The sequence below is a fragment of the Nycticebus coucang genome, chromosome 2 (assembly GCF_027406575.1).
Source record: "Nycticebus coucang isolate mNycCou1 chromosome 2, mNycCou1.pri, whole genome shotgun sequence".
NCBI classification, from domain to species: domain Eukaryota; kingdom Metazoa; phylum Chordata; class Mammalia; order Primates; family Lorisidae; genus Nycticebus; species Nycticebus coucang.
In genome coordinates this window covers 140,281,716-140,305,411 of record NC_069781.1, presented here as the reverse complement: position 1 = coordinate 140,305,411, position 23,696 = coordinate 140,281,716, and the positions used below count along the sequence as shown (strand labels likewise).

The following is a 23,696-nucleotide window of genomic DNA, read 5'->3' as shown; positions in this document are numbered from 1 at the left end:
TACACGATTCTCTTGCCTCAGCCTCCCGAGCAGCTGGGACTACAGGCGCCCGCCACAACACCCGGCTATTTTTTTTTTTTGTTGCAGTTTGGCAGGGGCTGGGTTTGAACCCGCCACCCTCAGCATATGGGGCCGGCGCCCTACTCACTGAGCCACAGGCGCTGCCCACAGACTTATTTTCTTAATGCTAATATTTAAAGTGATAAAATAATAAAACTCTTAAAAAGCATAAACCTTGTGTTTTAATTTTTAAGAGATACTGTTAAGAAATTTAAGCATATACCCCATTAAACAAGTTCTTAACCCTTTTAAAAAGGAAAGCATACTCTATTAAAAGAGTGCTTTTAATAAACAGTGACATTCTTTATTATAGTATCTTAGGAAATATTTGTGAAATACTTCACTAGTCAAAATTCGTGAGTAAATAGTGGCTCTTCACTTTCTACCTCTCATCTTACTATGCAGGTTTACATGTTATCACTTCATTGCTTAACTAACTTCTGCCTTGATGATCTGTTGAGCTTTGTACCTCACTTAGAGCTGTACTAATCACTGTGCTTATTGTTTGAATGTTTGGTACAGGAAGCGAGCAGCTGCAAAGCATCTAATAGAACGCTACTACCACCAGTTAACCGAGGGCTGTGGAAATGAGGCCTGCACGAATGAGTTTTGTGCTTCCTGTCCAACTTTTCTTCGTATGGATAACAATGCAGCAGCTATTAAAGCCCTCGAGCTTTATAAGATTAATGCAAAACTCTGTGATCCTCATCCTTCCAAGAAAGGAGCAAGCTCAGCTTACCTTGAGAACTCAAAAGGTGGCCCTAACAACTCCTGCTCTGAGATAAAAATGAACAAGAAAGGAGCGAGAGTTGATTTTAAAGGTAAGATGTTATGTTTTTAATTGAGAATTGTTGACAAAGTAATAATAGAGATTTCAATTTGAGTTTTCATACGTTTGGTTTTTCTTACAGTGTAAGCAATTTTTTATTGTGGTAAAGGACGGGAATGAATGTTGAATAAATGACTTAACTACATTTTACATGTCCAGTGATTGCTGATTAGAAGCATATTATATTACAGAAGTTCATTTGTTAGTGGATTGTTGGAAACTGAAAATATCCCCTAGTAAAAAAAGTATTAAGCAGTAGTTAATCTCCTAAACTAAGCCACAAAGTTTCTTTAAAGTTATGGAATAGCTGTGCTAATGAATGGCTGGCATGAGTTCTGGAACTCAAGGACTGGTGAAATCAGCAGAAAAAGGAAGCAGTAATTTTTTTTTTTTTTTTTGCAATTTCTGAAGGCAAGGCAAAATTTTGAATGGTGATATGAGAGATAATTCTACTTTTTATTCTAATATATTCTTTCCATATCCTGCCAAGGATCACGACCTACCAGTGACATTCTCGTGTCTTTTCTAAAGGGTCCTATGTTGCACAATTCTTGAACCTTTTTTTTCCCCATTCTAAATTCCAAACTTTTCTTCCCTTAGTGAAAGTAATTAGTATCAGTAATAAGGTAATCAGATTTCCAAATGACTACCAGGGCTTAACCTCACAAGAGGCAATTGTATTTTAAAAGAGAAAGCCTTTTCTTTAAGACACATATAATTTTCAGTAAACATCATTTGAATCAAATTTAAATAAATTAGCAAAATGGAATTGTGTTTTAGCCTCTACTCTATTTCTACAAACTGTAGAAATCTCCCATGTGGTTGATTGGGCAACATACTTTTTATTTTAAACAGATAATCTGTGTTAACTACAAATCAAGTGTTTACAAACCATTGAAAAAAAATGATGATTATATAAAAGAAACTGGACTGATAATTTAAATAGATTCATTTTCTTAATGCTAATGTTTAAAGTGATAAAACAATAAAACTCTTAGAAAGCATAAACCTTGTGGCTTTCTGAGGAAACAAACTGTGGAAATAGAATAGAGGCTAAAACACAATTCCATTTGTGACAGCTTTGGCTAAAACATAGTCCCACTTGTGACAACTTTGTTGCTTCAAAATGTTTAGTTTTGGTTCATGAATTAGTTCACACACTAGATAAATAAATGAATGTTGTCAATATACAGGGTGGCCATGAACTTCATGTGCAAATTAAATTTAAATTTTAAATTGCGCACGAAGTTCATGGCCACCCCATGTATAATATGGTAGCTGCATTGAGTTTAGCATGCTCATTTCTCTAGCAAATGTTCACTACAGCGCAGAGCCACTGAAGATAGAGTGTGCTGGCACAGATGAATGCAGCCGGCTAAGGGGGAATATGATAACGTATTTTATGAATTAATTTTCTTTTTGCCTATGGCTTCATCTTAGAGGCACCTATTATGTGGCTTTCCTCAGTCTTTATGACCTCCCCTTTATTGATAAAAAATATTTTCAGGAACACACATTTATCACAAAATATACAAGTAAATCTTACAAAATGTCTCATTTAATGTTTTCTCACTAGAGCAACATTTTTTATTGATAATCAGACTTTATGAATATGTATGTGCCAGTGTTTTGAGGCATATGTTTATATACACACACAAGTATGCAGAGGGTGCCAAAAAATGTACACACATTTTAAGAAAGGAAAACTGTATTAAATTTGTAACACTCAAGTCACATTTGCTTCTGAAATTGCAAGAGGCGTATTGTATCGATATATACTGAGAAGTACAATTTTAATACCAGTTTTTTTTCTTTTCTTAAAAGCGTATTCATTTTCTGGCATCCTCTGTATATCTGAAAAACTCAACTCAGCATATTGAACAAGAACACTAGGTGGAAAAAATATAGATAAATCCTCAATTGGATTAGTACACTGTCCAAATCATTTCAAGATGTTTTAAAAGCACGATGTGTCAACAAAGGCTGTGTGGGTCTAGATAGTGTTTATTAGCCATTTTCATCTCATGGCATGCGGTACATTTAAATTATGTTGATCAAAAAAAAAAAGTTAAAAAAAAAAGGATATACTTACTCTGAACTTCTTTAAGATTTTTGATGGCATACCAATGTGCTGCAGCACACTGGTTGAAAATCGCCAGTCTTGGCTTGGTGCCTGAAGCTCAAGCTGGTAGGGCACCAGCCATACACCAGAGGCGGCGGGTTTGAGCCCAGCCTGGGCCTGCCAAACAGCAATGACAACTACAGCCAAAACATAGCCGGGCGTTGTGGTGGGCGCCTGTAGTCCCAGTTACTAGGGAGGGTGAGGCAAGAGAATCACTTAAGCCCAAGAGTTTGAGGTTGCTGTGAGCTGTGATGCCATAGCACTCTATGGAGGGTGACATAGTGAGACTCTGTCTCAAAAAAAGAAAAAAAGAGAGAGAGAGAAAAAAAAGAAAATCGCCAGTCTAGAATGTTGATCTCCCTAACACAGGCTCTGTTATAATATGCAGAGGAAATCTTTGTTAACCCAGCCCATTTATGATTTGATGATTAGGAAGTGAAGTATTTCATGTCCTAATAGGATAGTTATTTAGGGTAGGTATTTTGTGTGTTTTAGTTACAGTTTAGGAAATTAGGAGTTTTGCATTGTTTTGTTAAGAAGGTATTATAACATTTTCCAATTAAAATAATGAGAAATAGGCTTCCTGTTAGTGGTTTTATACCTTTTAAGAAGAGATGACTGATACTGAACTAACAATATTTAAGTATTCTTAATAGAACAAACTTGAGAATTAATTCCTAAAGAGTTAGGGCTCAAAAAAAGAAACCGTACAGGTGTTGGCACTCTTGTAGCTGGGCCACAGTTTAAATTAGTAGTAAGATAAAATTTGGTATTTTTTGTGGATTAGCTTTTGGAGGCTATTTATTCTATGATCACTTACATTTTATATTGTCTTTTGCTTGAAGTAAAATTATTCAAACAGCTAAGAATTATATTAAAAATTTTGTACATTGTACAGTACATGTATAAGGGTATATTTGACACAATGAAGATTAGATTGGCTATATGCCTCTTAAATTATCTTCTGCTTAAACAATCATATCCCAGTGTGAGGGGGGTGTGGTTAGAACTGACCCCACCGAAGAGTATTTTTATACATCTGTTTAAGCAAGACAACAGAATATGCAAAAACAGTCAGCAGTGTCAGTCCCTGACCCCCTATTGGGATACAACTGTTTAAGTATTTGATCTAATGATGACAAGTCTGTCCCTTTATTAATATGAAAGGGATGGATTAAGACTTTTCAGTATTATGTTGTTTGACCAGTATGATCTCTAGCAGTTTAATGCATAAAGTATATCATTTGTTTTTGTCTGTAAAATATCTTTCATCTGTTAACCAGAGGGGAAAAAATTGGCCTGAAAATAATGCTTAAAAAAGCTGGGAATGTGATCAAACTTTGTATCTAGGAAGAAGAGGAAATAGATTTTACTGACTACATAGTCTGTATGCTGCTTGTCTGCTCATAAGATGCCTTCCTCCCACTACAGTAGAACCTCTGTAAGTTAACCACCCAAGGGACTGTAACAAACTGGTTAATGTATGCAGAGGTGGTCAACATAAGGAATGAGAGGCCTCTGTACTGATATGTACATGGGGTGCCTAGGTCCACTTACAGAGGTGATAAACTATGGAGGTTTTACTGTATTTGGTTTCATTGCCAAAAAATTATTTTCTGTCACTCTGTAAGGGTCATTCTTACCCGATCCCTGGCTGCAGATAGTAGTTTCAACTTCAGAACTTATGATTTGTTAAAGAAATGGTATATTCTTTTCATTCACCTGCAGAATGGCCCCCAGATCAAACTAGGAGGAACTGAAAGGAACCGGATCACTTTTAATACGTACAGAAGTAGAAAAAGAGCCATTTCCAAAAGGAAGTGTTGAAGGAATCTTTTTTAAAACCTTGCCTTCTTAGTCTTTTTGAGAACAGTGTAGTGAGTTTTCCTCAGTGAGATCACAAGAAATATACCATGATCAATCCACACACAATGTATTGGTGGTTCATATTTACAGTGAAAGATAATGTTAATCGATACCTTGATTGTGAAGAGAGTTTATACTGTCATGACCTTATTTAAAAAAAAGTTCGTTAAAAGCTATCTATTGTTGAAAGAAGCAGTGAGATTGTTGGTATTAGTAGTTCATTGACATAAAATAGATAAAAATAGATAAATGTTATGTTTTGTTTGCTGCGTCTAACTATTATGTACTTTTTTCTTTAAGAGTTACAATTCAGAAATGATACTCTAGAATGTTTGGCTATTTTACTTTTAGAACTATGACAACAAAGTAAACATGCATATTATAAAAATAAACATTCTCTTTTTTTCTGATTTTCTAGATGTGACTTACCTAACAGAAGACAAGGTATATGAAATTCTTGAAATATGTAGAGAGAGAGAGGATTATTCCCCTTTAATCCGTGTTATTGGCAGAGTTTTCTCTAGTGCTGAGGCACTAGTCCAGAGCTTTCGGAAAGTCAAGCAGCACACCAAGGAAGAGTTAAAATCTCTTCAAGGAAAGGATGAAGACAAAGATGAGGATGAAAAGGAGAAAGCTGCAAGTTCTGCCGCTGCTATGGAGGAAGATTCAGAAGCTTCTTCTTCAAGAGTAGGTGATAGCTCACAGGGAGACAACAATCTACAAAAATTAGGCCCTGATGATGTGTCCGTGGATATTGATGCTATTAGAAGAGTCTACACAAGATTGCTCTCTAATGAAAAAATAGAAACTGCCTTTCTCAACGCACTAGTGTATTTGTCACCTAACGTAGAGTGTGACTTAACATATCACAACGTGTACTCCCGAGATCCTAATTATCTGAATTTGTTCATTATTGTAATGGAGAATAGAAATCTCCATAGTCCTGAATATCTGGAAATGGCTTTGCCATTATTTTGCAAAGCAATGAGCAAGCTACCCCTTGCAGCCCAAGGAAAAATGATTAGACTGTGGTCTAAATACAGTGCAGATCAGATTCGGAGAATGATGGAAACATTTCAGCAACTTATTACCTACAAAGTCATTAGCAATGAATTTAACAGTCGAAATCTAGTGAATGATGATGATGCCATTGTTGCTGCTTCGAAGTGCTTGAAAATGGTTTACTATGCAAATGTAGTAGGAGGGGACGTGGACACAAATCACAATGAAGAAGATGATGAAGAGCCCATTCCCGAGTCCAGTGAACTGACACTTCAGGAGCTCTTGGGAGAGGAAAGAAGAAACAAGAAAGGTCCTCGAGTGGACCCACTGGAAACTGAACTTGGTGTTAAAACTCTGGATTGTCGAAAACCACTTATCCCTTTTGAAGAGTTTATTAATGAACCTCTGAATGACGTTCTAGAAATGGATAAAGATTATACTTTTTTCAAAGTAGAAACAGAGAATAAATTCTCTTTTATGACATGTCCCTTTATATTGAATGCTGTCACGAAGAATTTGGGATTATATTATGACAACAGAATTCGCATGTACAGTGAACGAAGAATCACTGTTCTCTACAGCTTAGTTCAAGGACAGCAGTTGAATCCATATTTGAGACTCAAAGTCAGACGTGACCATATCATAGATGATGCACTTGTCCGGGTAAGTGGGCTGCTTGTTAAAATAAATTCTAGATTATTGTATTACAGTTTAGTGAAGTCATTTTATAAGTGACTGGAAACAAAATGGTACCATATAGGAATATGCAAACATTTCTCATCCTAAATATAAATATTATATTTTCGTTTAATTTATAAATGTGCTCTACAGAGTATTGGTTTTCTCATAAAATGATCACTCCCTCATTGAAAAAGAATGAATTTTCTAAATCTTGAAAACTAGATCTAAAAGTTTCTCCATTCAGAAGAGAAGAGGGTGTTGGAAAAAGACCAAACCACAAAAAGAGAAATGTGAAGTATGGATGTGAAGTTATACTGACAGAAGTGGTACTGCCATAAAAGGTTAAGTAGTATTTGCAAAATCCCATCATGTGAAATTCAGACTTGCGTTATTGTGAATTTGATGAAGTGACCTGGGCAGGTCAGTGTGTGTTGCCAGTAAGAGTTCCTGTTGGCTTCTCACAATGTCCCTGGATGGCAGTACCCGGTTGAGTTTCTTCTCACTTAAATATTCATAGGGACAGCTGTGGGAGCTTCTGAGAAAGATAGCAACTACTCCAAGAATTTGGGGATTAATGGTGCCTGTGTTCTGAACCAAATTTAGGGAGGTTAAGCTGGGAAAATACTGGGAATGCAGTTACCTGTCTTCTAACTTCCTGTTTCTCCAGACAAGATTGCCTCTTGTTATTTCCCTTCCTCCACAGAAAAGAATTTTAGTGTGCCCTTTTAAGAATGCAGGACTAGTGAGAAGACAGAAATCAACTACCTGTCACATTTTACCAGAATTTACATTTGTGACAAAATTTCCTGGGATTAGGTATCACTGACATTGTTAATTATTTGTTATCAACTTCAAGTAAAATTTAATATCAGCTAAAATTACTAGTAAAAGATAGCAACCCATCAAGACAACTAGGAGATGATTATTATTTTAAAATATATTTTAGTTTTAGAAGAGATCTGTCTAAATCTCAGAATTTACCCAGTGGAAAAAGTTTGACATCTCAGAAATTAAAAGTTACAGAAATTTTGTGGCAGTTTTCTTTGTTATTGTTAAATGTCAAATATATTGATAGTGTTGAAGAAAGAGTCTTCATTAAGTAACTCACACAGTTTGTCATTAGAAACAGAAAGGGGGGCGGCGCCTGTGGCTCAAGGAGTAGAGTGCTGGTCCCATATGCCAGAGGTGGCGGGTTCAAACCCAGCCCCGGCCAAAAAAAACCAAAAAAAAAAAAAGAAACAGAAAGGGGCTTTAACCGCCTGGCCTGAAGTAATTATCATTGCTAACTTTCTGGTGCCTCTTAGTTTTGAACCACTGAATGAGTAATCATTTGGCAGCCAGCAATTTATTGCCCATAGTTGAGCAGAAGGGTAGGGTATTTTAAAAGAATTAGACTCGTGTTTTATGAAAAAGTATGTTGAGCCCTGTTTGTGAACATCCATTGTTCGAGAAGAACTGCAAATGCTACAACTATACACTTTATGTTTACCTTCTTGGAATGGGATCTCTCTGTCATCTAAGCTGTGCCTGGCTTTTAAAGAAGAATGAAATTATTTTGTAAGATTCATTTCCAGAGTTGTTAAAAATTATCTGCCTTCTTTATCTGCCCTCTATTCAGAAGCGTTCCTCGACTTACTTTCCTCCTCTCCTTTTTTCCCTAGTAAAGCAAGGCTAAGTTAAGAACCAGCAAAAGTTTAGGTATTTGTATGCTTACTTTATTCTATTTTAAAAGTTATCTTCTGGGATGTTTAGCAAAAAACTATTTTAGGTTTTAAAGCCTTCTTCTAAGCAGATGTTAGAGTAAAATCAACTGAAGCTTTTGATTATCCTAACGGTTTTGGTTTTCTTAAGCAAATTCTGCTTAATTATCTCGAAACTGGATATTGTGATTTGGCCTCCTATAGTTAAGGATTTGCTAGATAGTATCTATACTTGAGTACTGCAAGTCTACAAAAGCAGTTCACTTCAGAAGTCCCTTGTGTCTGGCCCTTTGATAAGCTGCAGAGATGACGCCCACTGATACACTACTTAGGGGCTACTTGTTCACACCAACCAGATTTTACTCATAACTTTCTTCCATTCTCCCTTTCTTTTCCTCTTTTTGTTTCTTTTTTTTTTTTCTTTCTTTTTTAAATAACAGAGTGTGAAAAGACTAGGTCTTAGAAGTCAAATAGATAATCTGCACATTTTTTTGAAATATGTATTCCCAGCAGGTTAATAATTATGGTAAGGTCTTAATTATTTTTAGTAGCACAAAGTAGGTTTCCAGCAAAAAGTGGTTGAAGGTCATTTTCTCTTGTGAACTCTCACAGCACTGATGAATTTTTCAACCTCTTATTCTCCAATGATCTATTTTTCTTTTAAAGCCTCATTCTTCCCTACATATCAGTTTGACAAACAAAACAAATTTATTGACCACTTTCTTATCACCTGATAATTTTGAACTACACAGTATCGTTGGGTAGAGAAGAAATGAGAAGCTTTGTGGTGAGCTTCTTATTAATAATTAAAGTTATAGCACTCCAGATTTGACGAGCTAAAAGGATCCTTAGAGTTCTTCTTAGTTTGAAAAGTTTTTTACAAAAGACAGTGACTATATACATGACACACTTAAGTACATTTTCTGGTGGGTCTTATTTTTCAGTTAATTATAAGACTGACTAGCTTAGAGGAAGGAAGGGTAAGGGATAGTAACCAAATTAAAAATTGTTAGCTTTTTTGGGCGGTGCCTGTGGCTCAAGGAGTAGGGCGCCGGTCCCATATGCCGGAGGTGGTGGGTTCAAACCCAGCCCCGGCCAAAAAAAAAAAAAAAAAATTGTTAGCTTTTTTAAAAAGAGAGTATGTTCATTGCTTTCATGTACCATGAAATTCAAACTAGCCTAACAAATTGTTCGTAAGTAGAGTTTTTAGAGAAACTATATTTGATGTTGAGAAGAATTAGTCTTTATATAGTACTTTACTGAATCAAAGAGAACAGATTGTAGGCCACACTATTATTTTATTACTATGAAGGAAGAAGCTGCCAGTTAATTGTAGGATTGTATCAACTGGATGGTATATTCTGATTTCAGAGGTAATGTAAAAAAAGATAAGTAAATTTTAGATTCTATAAAATAGAAGGTTTTTTTTTACAAACAGACACCTCAAAATTGCTTATGAACATTGCTACCCCATCCCTGCTTAAGTTACTGAAATATTTTCCCTAGATCTTATTTTTCACTACTTTTTGTTGTTATTCCTTAGAAAATAGTATAGTGATAATCATGAGCTCATAGTTCAGCTTTCATTTGAATGGAAATGATCCTAATATGATGAGGTCTTTACATATTTATCCATTTGTGTGTTCTTTTACAAGTAGATAATTCCTTATTTTTCTTAAAGCACTTCCAAGAGGTAGTAAAAATTTTAAGAATTTTTAAGCATAAGAAAACAGTATTGCCATTTATAAGGTGCCCAAAATTGCCTTCACATTTAAATGGAAAAGTTGTTTAAAATGCAAGTTCCTGTGCTCTAGATAGGAACACTCTACACTCTAGAACGGTGTTTTTCAACCTTTTTTTATTTCACAGCTCACTCAAACCTGTAATTGAACTTCTGTAGCACACTTGATGTTGATCAAAAAAAAAAAAAAAGTAAAAAAAAAATGACTGTGCTTTGAAATTCTTGTGAAAGTAATTTAATTAATGATCTTTAAAAATTTTTATGGCACACCAAAGATCCTCTCACAGTACACCAGTTGAAAATCACCGCTCTAGAGAGATTCAGATTAGGAGCTCTAGTATAAAGCCAAGGAATTTGTACTACCAGGAACATTCTGAAGATATTCTGACAAAGTCAGGCTAGAAACCAATATTTGGAAAGATGGCCATTGGTTCAGTTTGTATGTATACATATATGTTGAAGCCATTTTTATATGTAAGTACATGTTTAGGAAACTGCCACAATTTTATAGCGGTTCATGAGGACAAGAAGCTTAGAATAAAGATTGATCACAGTGTGAAAGGAATCTTGGTTCTGATTAGCCAGGGAGTTCTAGAATTTCAAGTAGATATTTAAAAACGAAAAAGAATGTCTGAGTTGTAGAACTGAGTAGAGAACTCAAAATATAGAACTAGCACAGATAAAGATGATTGGCACAGACGAAAAGCCCCACTACAAACAGGTTCTGCTCAATTCCCTCTGAAATTCACTGGGTTCTAAAGCACTCTCTATAATCAAGCTTCCAACATTTTCTTTGGCAAACACCCTTTGCCAAAGAACCTGATTATTGAAACATGAACCTGATTCTTTTTTGTATTAATTGGCCTACAGTGTTTTAAGGATGGGATTATTCTGTGCTGTTCTAGGTATGTTTAATTGTATCTGATACATTAACAATATTGTGGTTAATTTAATTACCATTGTTTTGCAGAGTTTATGCTAATTGAATGCTGAACTTTGTACTTGGTTTATGTTCTCAAAATAATTTATTAGAAATAGCATGAGAGAATGAAGCAGGTCTAAGAGAACTTGAAAACATAAATATATCTGGATGATCTGAAAATTACATTCTAATCAATAGTGTAAGCCTACTCGCTTACAAACTTTATCATAGAGGGGTGATAAGTTGACTGAAGTAGTTTAAGTTGTCCTGAGAGATCCTAGGCATTCTTAAGCATTAGAGAGGTCTCTTTTGTCTGAGTTCTGTTTCTACTTAAATATTCATATCATTAAGGACTCTCTTTTAAATTACAGGTAATGATGGATTTGATCTGACAGAATACTGTAAGATTATAAGTGGTTTTATATACTCTTTAATTTTTATAAATCTGGCAATATGATATTTTTTATATTGAGATATCCTACCTAATTATTCTAGGAATGTCTTGATGTCAGGTCAAGTTTTAAAAATGACCACCCTAGGATTTCATCATTGTGACCAATTAAAAAGTTGTGAAATTGAAAATTGTTTTATCCAACAATTAATGAAATCAAAGCCTTGAAAGAGGAAGTCATATAAGGAAGAGGAAGATGTCATTACATCCGGTCTATTTTTGTTTGTTTTTCCTCAGTAATCTATCTTTTGATCGTCTCCATGTTAAATTTTTATAAAATATACTCTACTTTAAGAAATACCAAAAATCTACATCTGTATAGTAAATGAATTTAGGGATGCATATGAATTCTCCTTTTCAGAATGTTCACTGACATATTCCTCCAATTTTAAAATATCCTACAAAATAAAATAAAAAATAAATAAATAAAATACAGTATCTAAAAAACTATTGATTTTAGAAATTCAGTTTTAAATGATACAGCTACTATATATATAGTGATACACTATTACAATCTAGTTCTTAGATCATTTTTAGTTTATTGAATAATGTATTGGAGATTGTTATTTTTAAAAAAAATAAAAATAAGTGCATCATTACATTAATACCTTTGTCAGAATGGTTATTGCTTAATTTTATGTATTGTATTTGTTACCACAATTGAAAATAAAATATTTTTAAAAAAAGACTACCCATGTATTCTTAAATGATACAATATTTTTAAAATTATTATCTACAACAGAATGGTAATCTAAAATGGATAATTGGAAATTTTCACGTGGGGAGTTTAGTTACCAACTATTTTATAAATCCTTTTACATGTTTATATTTGAATACATTGTGATTCTAAAAGTGATATATATTTATTGTGAAAAACTTAAAAAAATACAAAGCATAAAGAAAGTAAAAAACACAATTCTAATAAAAAAAATGATTGGTTGTCATTTTGGAGAGGCAGTAAAGCATTATAGCTTACTGTCTAGATCAGAATCTCTGTTCCATGGTTTACTGTGATTTGAGGATGTTATATATCCTTTTATTACCTTAGGGTCCCCATCTACAAAATGGAATTAATAATATCACCTACTTCATAAGGTTGTTGGGAAGATTAAAGATTTGCTGTATGGAAAGTGCTACATACATGCTATATATTTTTGTTACTTTTTTTTTTTGTCTTTTGTCTCTGGCTTTTTTTATTATTAATATTTTTGTTACTTTTATTCATGAAATATTTTTATTCTATAATGTCATGGTTGTTAGGTTTGCAGATAAGCCCAGGAAAAATTTTAGAACCAATAAGGCAATAATAATAGCAACAACAGCTAGTCCTGATATGCACTGACTTTGTGCAGGGAATTCATCGACATATGCATATATCTTATTTATTTCTATATATTTTTTATACATACGAAAGCAAAGAGAGGTAAAGTTACATGCTTACAGTTGCCATATAGAACGTATCAATTAAATTCCTTTTGTCACTCAAGATAGAGAGCATAGGGTAGAGATTGGTGAAAATATCTTACTAAGAAAAAATATAAATTTGCCTGCCTTGTTATTCAATGTGTCTTAGATGGAGCTAAGATCAGCTAGAACATGGGGCTTCTGAATCCTGTAGAAATTCTCCATAAAATCCTTTAAAGAGTTTCACATTGATAAGTTAGCTCTTATTTATGAATGTTAATGGGGAAAAGCTATGGAATAGTCTAAATGTGAAATGATAATTTTTTTCATTTTGGAATACATTATATTTGATAAAGGCAAGTTTACCTTAAAGGCAAATATAAACATTTACTTAATATCCTTTAATGCCCAGGTGAGAACTGGGAGAACTGAGAAAAGAAAACTAAGAATGGGTTACACTTTATCTAAAATGGTAATCCTAATTTTAATCATCAGAATTCTGTATACTTTGTACCTTGAAACAGTTTACCAACTGAAACTAATTTTTTCTCGTAAGACTATTTTCAGATCTACATTTATTTGACTTTAGTGTCTGTGTCAGTTTCCTTTGGGTGCATAAAATTATAAATCTTTTGTTCGGAGAGCAAAGTTGTTTTACAAGGTTAACAGTATGATGTTATCTTCTTAATAATACTGCCTGCTTTACAGAACCCTTTTTTACATATATATACACATAGTCATTTATTTATTTATTCATTTATTTTTGAGGCAGAGTATCGTTCTGTCACCCTAGGTAGAGTGCCATAGCATCATAGGTCACAGCAACTGCAAACTCTTGGGCTTATGCGATCCTTTTGCCTCAGCTTCCCTAGTAGCTGGACTATAGGTACCTGCCGCAATGCCCAGCTAGTTTTTTTTTTTTTGGCCACAGGTAGTTTTTCCATTTTTAGTAGAGATAGGGATCTCACTCTTGCTCAGGCTTGCTTAGGCTAGTCTCAAACTCCTGAGCTCAAGCACTCCACCTGCCTCAGCCCCCTTTCAGAGTGCTAGGATTATAGGCGTGAGCTACCACACCCAGCCTCCTATATATTCTTAATAAGCCTTCATAGTATGAAGGGTGTTACCTTTTTCTTTGCAGATGAGGAAACTGAGGCTTAATTGAGTTGCTTGCCAAAATTTAAAGATTAAAAGTTCTGTTAAGTAACATTTGGGACTAGTAAGGAATAATGTCCTTATTTGATCTTTTCCATGACAAAATGCTGTTTCAAAATCTTTTATACAACTTGGCCTAAAAATGACTTTGGAAATGTTAGAGACCACTGTTGAACAAGAGCAGACATTGTTTTAAAGCAAAAGACTAAATTCACAGAATCATAGGACCTCCATAGTTGAAGATACTAGGAGAGAGAATCTCAGCTAGTTTTTTGACTGCAAATCTAGGAAGAAATATTTTACGTAGTATCCCAGTACACATATGCATATCCATCTTTATATCTAATTGAAGCAAAAGTTTCAGAAAACAGTAGGTTCCCTTCCTACACAGAGGGCATTCTGATTGCCCCCTACCCAACGATTGCCAGCTGCAGACTGTTAAAAGGATTAGACTACCCACTGATGAGTTGCAGTTGAAAGTTTAGAAAAACAGTGATCTATTCTAGGACAACCTGACCTGATTCTTGGATTTATGAGATTTTATTTTATTTTTTTATAGACAAATCAGAATGCTAAATGAGTATTACTACCCAAAGTGATTACTTTAGGACTATAGTACTCTTATTCCAGTGATGATTGCATTGCTTAGAACTATTTTTAAAATTACATTTGTAATAATTGAAGTAACCTGAATACTCTTAAAATATCCTATTTTGGCAAATTTCCATCTTGAAGATAAATTTTTTTTTTAACTAGTAAACATTTGGAGGCAATTTAGCAGATAAGATAGATAACGAATCAAGCATACTGTTATTACTAAATTTCAACTATGTGAAACAAATTATAAATATTTCACATTAGCATCTAGTGTTGATTTTATGATAAATCTTACAACAATTAAGATCAGTGCTTAGTCAATTCTACAGAGACATGAAAGTATTTGGTAAAAGATTTATAGTTGAAGAGATAGTAGGTGCTAAGGTGTGATAAAAGATTGAGGACCTCAACCAGGGGTATGTCTTACCTGCTTTCAAGAACATGGAGAACAGGATGGGTTCTAATCCATTAAAAAATGGTGATTTATACTTAGTATAATGTCAGAGACCATAAACTACTTTCATGCTTATCTAATGTATTTTTCTTACTTGAAATGATTTTATTTATGACTTAGTAGGTATTAACACTTAATTCTAGAGCAGGGGTCCTCAAACTACGGCCCGCAGGCCACATGAGGTGGTGTGATTGTATTTGTTCTCGTTTTGTTTTGTTACTTCAAAATAAGATATGTGCAGTGTGCATAGGAATTAGTTCATAGTTTTTTGGGTTTTTTTTATACTATAGTCCAGCCCTCCAACATTCTGAGGGACAGTGAACTGGCCCTCTGTTTAAAAAGTTTGAGGACCCCTGTTCTAGAGTTTCTATTCTACTAAACACAAAGGACTTCTGTGAACAATTTTGAGGTTAAATTTTATGCTTCATAATTTTTGCTAAAATGTTTTAGCTTGAGTAGTTGCCTAAGTTGACTTGAGGTTAAATTTTATGCTTCATAATTTTTGCTAAAATGTTTAGCTTGAATAGCTTGCCTAAGTTGACTTAGGCATTTTGCTGTCTTTAACTTCTTTTCATGTCCTTGCTGTATAGTCCGGATACTTGTTACATATAAGTAATAAAATCGTAATTCTAATTTTCTACTGTTTGGTTAATTTCATATCATATCAGTAAAATTACTATGCTGATTTCTTTGGTCCTATTTTTTTATTATCTGTAAAACTGAATCTTAGTTTTACTGGCTTTTAATCAGTTTGTTTCCTGTTTCCATTTAAAAAGAAAAAGTCAAAACCTTTTGTTTATTCCCTAGCTCTACTCCTGTTTTTATTTGCTTCTGCTTATTATCCTTGTTTTGCATTTATCCTGATACTGGCAGTCATCATCTTTTCACCTTTATCTTTTCAATCACTAGCTAGAGATGATTGCTATGGAAAATCCTGCAGACTTGAAGAAACAGTTGTATGTGGAATTTGAAGGAGAACAAGGAGTCGATGAGGGAGGTGTTTCCAAAGAATTTTTTCAGCTGGTTGTGGAGGAAATCTTCAATCCAGATATTGGTTAGTATCTTAGTGAAGTGATTATGGTGCCATCTTTTTGAATTAAGAATTTGTTTATCTTGGTTTATAAGTATTCTTAGCCATGAAGAACAGCAAAAGAAGGTTTTCGTATGAATTACCTAGAATCAAGGGTCATGATAGAGATGAAAGTAATGACCTATATAATTTGTATTCTCATTAATTTAGTTTATTGCTCTTGAGACGAAAGACATGTATTATTTATTTATTAATTATAATTATTTTTCAACTGTTCTTGACCCTGTTACTACTATATTTGTAACTAAATGAAGTTTTTAGCATGTCCATGGATAGTGTAACTTGACCTGTAAAAAATGTTTACATTATAAGCTGTGAAATTTAAGTATGAATTAGATAATTTTTAAACCATTGTTTCATGGTTAATATATGCTCTTAGTGAGCAAGGAGATATTTTAATATTTCTTTTCATTTTAACTTAAAAGTAAAGGAACATTTTTAAAGCTTTTAAAATTCTTAAAAACTGATTTTAAAATACATGCTTATTATTTCATTTCTAAACTCTGTTCTAGAAATTACAGATTTGTTCAGACCTAATCCTTAAAACATTTTCATTCAGTTTCATAGTAACAACTAGAAAACATTTAATAAAATGGAAAAATTCTAAATTCAGTTAAAATATCTATTTTTCTGTTAAGACATGCATTTTTTAAAAAGGAAGAAGATAAATCCCATCTCATTCAGGTAGGTAAAACCAAAGAATCTAGTTTTACAGTCAGTGTTTTCATTTTTTTAGTAACCCAAGTTGGGTTTTGATGAGTGAAAACTATGTGAAATTGAAAGACTACAAAACTACTTTTGTTTTATTTATTGGCTCATGACTAATATGTGCATTAAGCAGCTTTGTCTAAGTTACCAAGTTTGTTTGAATTTATGTACTTGAAATCATCTGAGTTTGTTAGAAAGATGCTAGAAAAATTTCATGGTTCGCTGTTCAGTTTTGAAAAAACAAAACCAAAACTTTTCATACTATAATACAAAATTGTTTTATAAAACAGTATATGTAGTACAAAATAAAGGTAGTTATATTTTTTATAAATTAAACATTTAAAATATATAGCCTTTTTTGTGTTTTATTTTTCAATCATGGAGTGGATAAAATAATGAGTACAAATTTAAGCTTTTCATATATGTTAGTAGAAGATTAGAAAACATTAATCTTTTTTTATTTTTTGAGATAGTCTTACTTTGTTGCCCTCGGTAGGGTGCTGTGGCGTCATAATTCACAGTAACCTCAAACTCTTAGACTCAAGTGATCCTCTTGCCTCAACCTCCCAAGTAGCTGGGACTACTGGCGCCCGCCGCAACGTCTAGCTATGTTTTTTAGAGCGGAGTTTCACTCTTGCTCAGGCTGGTCTCAAACTCCTGAGCTCAAGCAGTGTGCACTTGCCTTAGCCTCCCAGAGTGCTGGGATTACAGGCCTGAGCCACTGCGCCTGGCCCCCAAACTTTAATCTTTTAACTTGCTTATTCACATTGTTTCCTTGGCTTCTTTTATTAACATACCACCATTTGCCAAAATTTATAACAACCATATATATTGAGACAAGTGCTCATGTAACAGAAACAAATGTTTATATACCTAATTTCTAAGAAATATGTTTACATGTGTAATCATTTCAGATTTATATTTGTTTTGTTCATCAGTACAATAGTAATGTATTTTTAAAAATCATTTCTTATAGGTATGTTCACATACGATGAATCTACAAAATTGTTTTGGTTTAATCCATCTTCTTTTGAAACTGAGGGTCAGTTTACTCTGATTGGAATAGTACTGGGTCTGGCTATTTACAATAACTGTATACTGGATGTACATTTTCCCATGGTTGTCTACAGGAAGCTAATGGGGAAAAAAGGAACTTTTCGTGACTTGGGAGACTCTCACCCAGTAAGTTCTTTGTCACTGTTTATTCAATCTTGTAGATTTATTTAAATACAAAAGTATAATTTATATAAAAATTTAAAAGGTTTTGTTTGTAATTTTTGTTGATGTTTATATTTACTAAGATACAGGTTTTAATTTGACCAAAGTACCAGGGTCATTTAAAAAGTCAAAGAGGAAATGTTTATGTATTACTGTCAGAAAGCAGCTTTTGTAAGATTGATTTCGTTGAGAAGTGTTTTTTTGTTTTTTTTTTTTTTTTTTTTGTAGAGACAGAATTTCACTTTATGGCCCTCGGTAGAGTGCCATGGCATCACACAGCTCACAGCAACCTTCAACTCCTGGGCCTAAGCGATTCTCTTGCCTCAGCCTCCCGAGTAGCTGGGATTACAGGCGCCCACCACAACACCCGGCTATTTTTTTGTTGCAGTTCTGCCGGGGCCGGGTTTGAACCCACCACCCTCGGTATATGGGGCCGGCGCCCTACCGACTGCGCCACAGGTGCTGCCCCGTTGAGAAGTGTTTTTAAACCTTTGGTTTTTTTTAATGAAATCATGTGAGATTGCCAAGTGAAATCAGAGCTGCCCTGCTTAAGGGTCTTGATAGCTGCAGTTAGTGTGTTTAGTTCTCAAACTCACACTGCTCACAACCTGAGACACCACAGAGGTTCTCACAGAGCACAAATGTGGAATCCATTGCTAAATTGATAGTCAGCCTTTTCTAGGTTGTAAACTATTTGTGGGGCGGGGTGAGGATAAAGATACTATCTATGCCTTAATTATTGAAAAAGTTTTTGTATTTCTTTAAGCAGAGTGATATAAACTCTGTTTGATGTTGTATTTGTATTTCCGTGTTAACCTTAATTTTCCATTTCTGGTTGTTAGGTTCTGTATCAAAGTTTAAAAGATTTATTGGAGTATGAAGGGAATGTGGAAGATGATATGATGATCACTTTCCAGATATCACAGACAGATCTTTTTGGTAATCCAATGATGTATGATCTAAAGGAAAATGGTGATAAAATACCAATTACAAATGAAAACAGGAAGGTAATAAATGCTTTTATATCATCCTCACTTTTATCTCATTAATAATTTTGAAGCATGTGTGCTTGTAAGTTTTAAAGAAGTATCTAGTATAATCCTATGAAGAACCAAGAAATCAAGTCACCAAGTTCATATAAATGATAGCACCACAGTTTTCTAACTTTTGAATATTAGCTGGCGTGAGAGGACACAGTGGGCACTAAACTTCTAGAGAAAGAGGACAGGAAGTAAGAGTTAGTGAACAGCTCAGTGTGGCTGTAGCATAAAGCAGGAAGCAGGATCTCGTTTATATTGATCTGGAGAGGTAAAAGAACCTTATGATTAAGGTAATTACCATGAATAAATGAGCGTTATATTTAATCTAGATGTGCATATCCTATTTATAATATAAATACATTTCTGAAAAGTATTTCTGATTTGGGTTTCTTTTGACTCAAAATTGTTCGTCTGGAAATGGTGGAATAACCAAGAACATGACAGGAAGATTATGATAAAAATGAAATATACCTTTAAGAAATATATATTTATATATTTTTTTTTTATTATACTTATAAGGATACAAACTTCGTTTTCTTTTTTTGACTTGGTCCAATCACAGAAAACTATACCATTTTTGCTGAACTAGATATAGTAGGCAGCTTACCAAATACATTATAGTAGAAAAAATGGGACTTTTTGGTTTGTTCAAATCAAGTACATTATGCTTTATTAAACCTATAAATGGTTTATATGTGTCTGTTTGTATACCTATTTAAAGGAACCTAAAAATTATATTGCGGCTCCAGCTTTTATACTGATTCTTGTTTAGACACTATTGAAATTTCTATGTATAATGGTTTTTATGTACATGGCCTTTTTATTGTTTTGGTTTTGGTTATACTTTTGGTATATAGAGACCTGTGAAATCATAACAAGTATTTTCCTCTGTATGTGTAAAATTTGGATTTTTAAAAATAGTAAAAATAAAAATATTCTTGAATGTCTTTTCCTTGGGAAAATAAAAGTAAGACAGCCATGCAACCCAGTTACTCGTGCGTTGTTTGAACAGCATGTTGTAAGAAGTTCTTGTGGTTAATGTCTTCTGCAGGAATTCGTCAATCTCTATTCTGACTACATTCTCAATAAATCAGTAGAAAAACAGTTCAAGGCTTTTCGTAGAGGTTTTCATATGGTGACCAATGAGTCTCCCTTGAAGTACTTATTCAGACCAGAAGAAATTGAATTGCTTATATGTGGAAGCAGGGTAAGAAAGCAAGTGTCTGCAAAAAAATTATGTATTGATTTATCATTTGTAAAGGTATAGTATATAATATACTAAAACACAATTTCATGAATTTCCAGAATCTAGATTTCCAAGCACTAGAAGAAACTACAGAATATGATGGTGGCTATACCAGGGACTCTGTTCTCATTAGGTAAGGTGCTTAATTCTTAAAGGAAAGATCAGATTCACCAAACGGGTTGTGTGCGTTATGCTTCAGACGTTTATCTCTAGGTGCTGTTTCCAAAAAAAGCAAAGTCAAAACTCCTTATCTCATATCAAAGTCAGAAATGTGTTTATAATATAATCATCAGTTTTTAGAGTTGATCTTGTGATTTATTTCATGATAACTCATATTGTATGTGAATGTAATGCTTTTCCTGCATTTAGGATATAGATTATCTAATATTTCTGGTGATTAATCAGAGTATGGTGACTGCTGGTTAGAAGACGATAAAAATAAAATTACTATTTCTGAATACTCCTTTTTTTTGAACTGTACATTTGCAAACTACCTTTTACATAGCTACCTTTTATGTACATTCTTCTATTTAATTCTTAAGATAATATCACAAGATACAAATTAGTACTTCCATTTTACATCTTAAGAAATTGAGTACTAAATTCTCACAGAAAGAGGTAGAAATTCCCAGTTCTATCTGCTCCTAGCAAATGCCCTGTGTGCGGCTGGGGCGGGGAGTTCAAACCTGGCCCAGGGCCTGGCTTTACAAAAAGACAACCCCATTTGTCAGTGATAAGGAGTATCATGGCCCTATCTCTGTAATATTACTGATCAGAGATAGAATTTCTAATAGAGTTTTTATGAATGTAACCATTCCTTTTTTTTTTTTTTTAATTAACGTTTGCATGGTCTTTTTCCATCATTTTACTTTCAACCTATGTTGCTGAATTTAAAATGAATTTCTTGCAAATAGCATATAGTTTAGTTGTCATTTTAGAAAACACACTCTGTTATTCTCTGGCTTTTAATTGGTATATTTAGACCATTAATATTTAAGGTTGCTACTGATACGTTAGAGCTTAATTCTGCCATTATTTGTTTTCTGTTCTTTTATATTTCCTTGTTTGATTCTACGTTCCATGGTGACTTGGTTACTTGAACTGTTTTATGATTTCTTCTTTATTTATGGTGTTCTTTATGATGTCTTGATTTCCTCCCACCTCACCTCAATACCTTGAGAACAATAAATATTTTTATTGTGGTTGCTCTGGGTATTTACATTATAGATATGTTACTTATCTCACTGATGTCAACACTACCACTTAGAGTAAAATGTGGAAACCCTACTTTTAGTTAGGTCTGTTTCCCCACTTTTAAATATTGTGATCATGAATGGTCATGCTGTTATAATTTTGTATCAGTTATCAACTATGATTTATAGAACTAATGAGAGGAATGGTAGTCTACTGTATATACCCATACTTCTGCTATATTCTTTCTTTTTTCCCCAAGATTCCATCGTTTATCTCTTCCCTTAGCCATTCCTCAAAGGCAGGTCTGCTAATGAGAAAATCTTTTAATTTTCCTTTGTTCGAAGATGACTATTTTCCCCTTATTCCTGAGGAAGAGTTTAATTTTTGCTATTTGGGGTTTGCTCAGCTTCTTGAAACTTGTAAGGTTGTGTTTGTGTCTTTTGCCAAAAAAGGAAATTCTGCAGCCATTATTTCTTTAGTCTTTAAGCTCTGCTCTCTTTTTTTCCTTTCTGGGCCTCTAATGATGTTGAGTGTTGACTCATTTGTTATTGTTACAAATGTACCTGAGATTCAGTTCATTTTTCAGTCTCTTTTGTTCAGATTTCAGTCCTCTGTCATCTTCATTCTACTGTTGAGCCCATCCAATGATTACTTTTTTCTTAATGTATTTTTCTGGTCTATAATTTACATTTGGCTTATTTTTTATTGTAACTTCTGTTACTTTGCCGACATTTTCTATTGTTTCATTTCTGAAACAGCAGAACTTGCAATTGCTTGTCAAATCATTTTTATGATTACTGCATTAAAATCCTTGTCAGGTAATTTCAACATCTTACTCATCTCAGTGTTGGCGTCAGTTGACTTTCTTCCATTCGTGTGCTCTCCTTGTTCTTGGTATGACAGGTAAGTTTTGGGTTGTATCTTGGACATTTTATCTTTTTCAGGAAACTTTGGGTACCTTAAATTTTTTCCTTTAGCAAGCAGTCATCCTGTTCAGGTTTTGTATGCAGATCCTGGTATTTTTCTGTGGGTTGTAGTTCCTGTGACTGGTTTCCAGAGTCTGCATTGTGGTGTTTTGGTTTATATCGTGTATCTCTTTCTGTTGGGGTTCCCAGTGGTTTCTGCTGGGGCTGCTTGAGAGGGCTTTTCCTCCAGGCAGAGTTTTGCAGAGTCTCTTTGGTTAGGAGAAGAACATCCCTGCCAGCTTTATATGCCCTGGAGGGCACTTTCTGAGCCTTGTGCTGTTGTGACAGGATCCACCTTACTGGGATCCCTGGTGGTAGTGCTCCTAACCACATTATGTCTCTGGTCTGGGAGGAGATTGAGGGTCCAAGGGCAGGAAGGCACTTCAGGGCCAGTTACAGCAGAATTTCTCCTGCTCATTATCAGTGGGCGCCTGTGTCTCTGGATCTATAAGGAGAGTCTCAGGCATGGTTTCATTTCTTTTTCGACTTTCGAGATTATTCTTCTTTCTTGCTTTTATAGAATTCTAGGATATTGTTGTGTTTCATTCACTGTTAGGTTTCTTTTGGTTTAGTTTTAGTTTCTTTATAGTAGAACCTCTGTAAGTTGACCACCCAAGGGACTATAACAAACATAAGGAACTAGGCCTGTTGTACTGATATGTACATGTGGTATATGTCCAGACTGTTAAGATTAGATCAATTTAAGGAGATAGTGTAGGGAGGTGGTTAACTATGGAGATTCTACTATATTTGGCAGGATTTTTTTTTTCCTTTTCATTATTCCTTATCTCTATCATGTCTTCTGAAATCTTACTTTCTGTTGCCCTTGTTTTGAAAATTTCTATCTCTGATTTAGTTCTTTTACATTCTCAGGTTTTTGGTTTTGTTTTTTTTTTTCTTTGAGACAGAGTCTCACGTTGTCACCCCAGGTAGAGTGCTGTGGCATCGTAGCTAACAGCATCCTCAGACTTTTAGGCTCAAGCCACTCTCTTGCCTCAGCTTCCCAAGTAGCTAGGGCTACAAGTGCCCACACAACACCTGGCTATTTTTAAAGACAGGGTCTCTCTCTGGCTCAGGCTGGTCTCGAACTGGTGAGCTCAGGCGATCCACCTGCCTCAGCCTCACAAAGTGCTGGGACACTCGGTTATGTTTTAAAATTCCTTCCAGCTCACTTTGAAATTTGTTTACAGTTTCATCTGTTTATTGTCATATCTTTTGGTGTACTATCATTTTTTTGTTGTTATTAAGTGTATT

At 34.2% G+C, this 23,696-nt stretch overlaps 2 protein-coding genes across 11 annotated transcripts in view; one reads left to right on the top strand and one right to left on the bottom strand.

The window, feature by feature from the left end:
* Window positions 1-23,696, bottom strand: part of LOC128579828 (translation initiation factor IF-2-like) — a 237,375-nt gene that overhangs the window by 91,389 nt on the left and 122,290 nt on the right. The window lies entirely within an intron of this gene.
* UBE3A (ubiquitin protein ligase E3A) overlaps window positions 1-23,696 on the top strand; it is a 117,950-nt gene that overhangs the window by 84,086 nt on the left and 10,168 nt on the right. For all 5 annotated transcript variants that reach the window (XM_053581998.1, XM_053581997.1, XM_053582001.1 and 2 more), the window contains 7 exons: window positions 583-881; window positions 5,296-6,542; window positions 15,891-16,035; window positions 17,756-17,961; window positions 18,840-19,004; window positions 20,089-20,244; window positions 20,343-20,416. In XM_053581998.1, coding sequence (XP_053437973.1) covers window positions 583-881; window positions 5,296-6,542; window positions 15,891-16,035; window positions 17,756-17,961; window positions 18,840-19,004; window positions 20,089-20,244; window positions 20,343-20,416 — 2,292 coding nt within the window. The remainder of the gene's footprint in view (window positions 1-582; window positions 882-5,295; window positions 6,543-15,890; window positions 16,036-17,755; window positions 17,962-18,839; window positions 19,005-20,088; window positions 20,245-20,342; window positions 20,417-23,696) is intronic.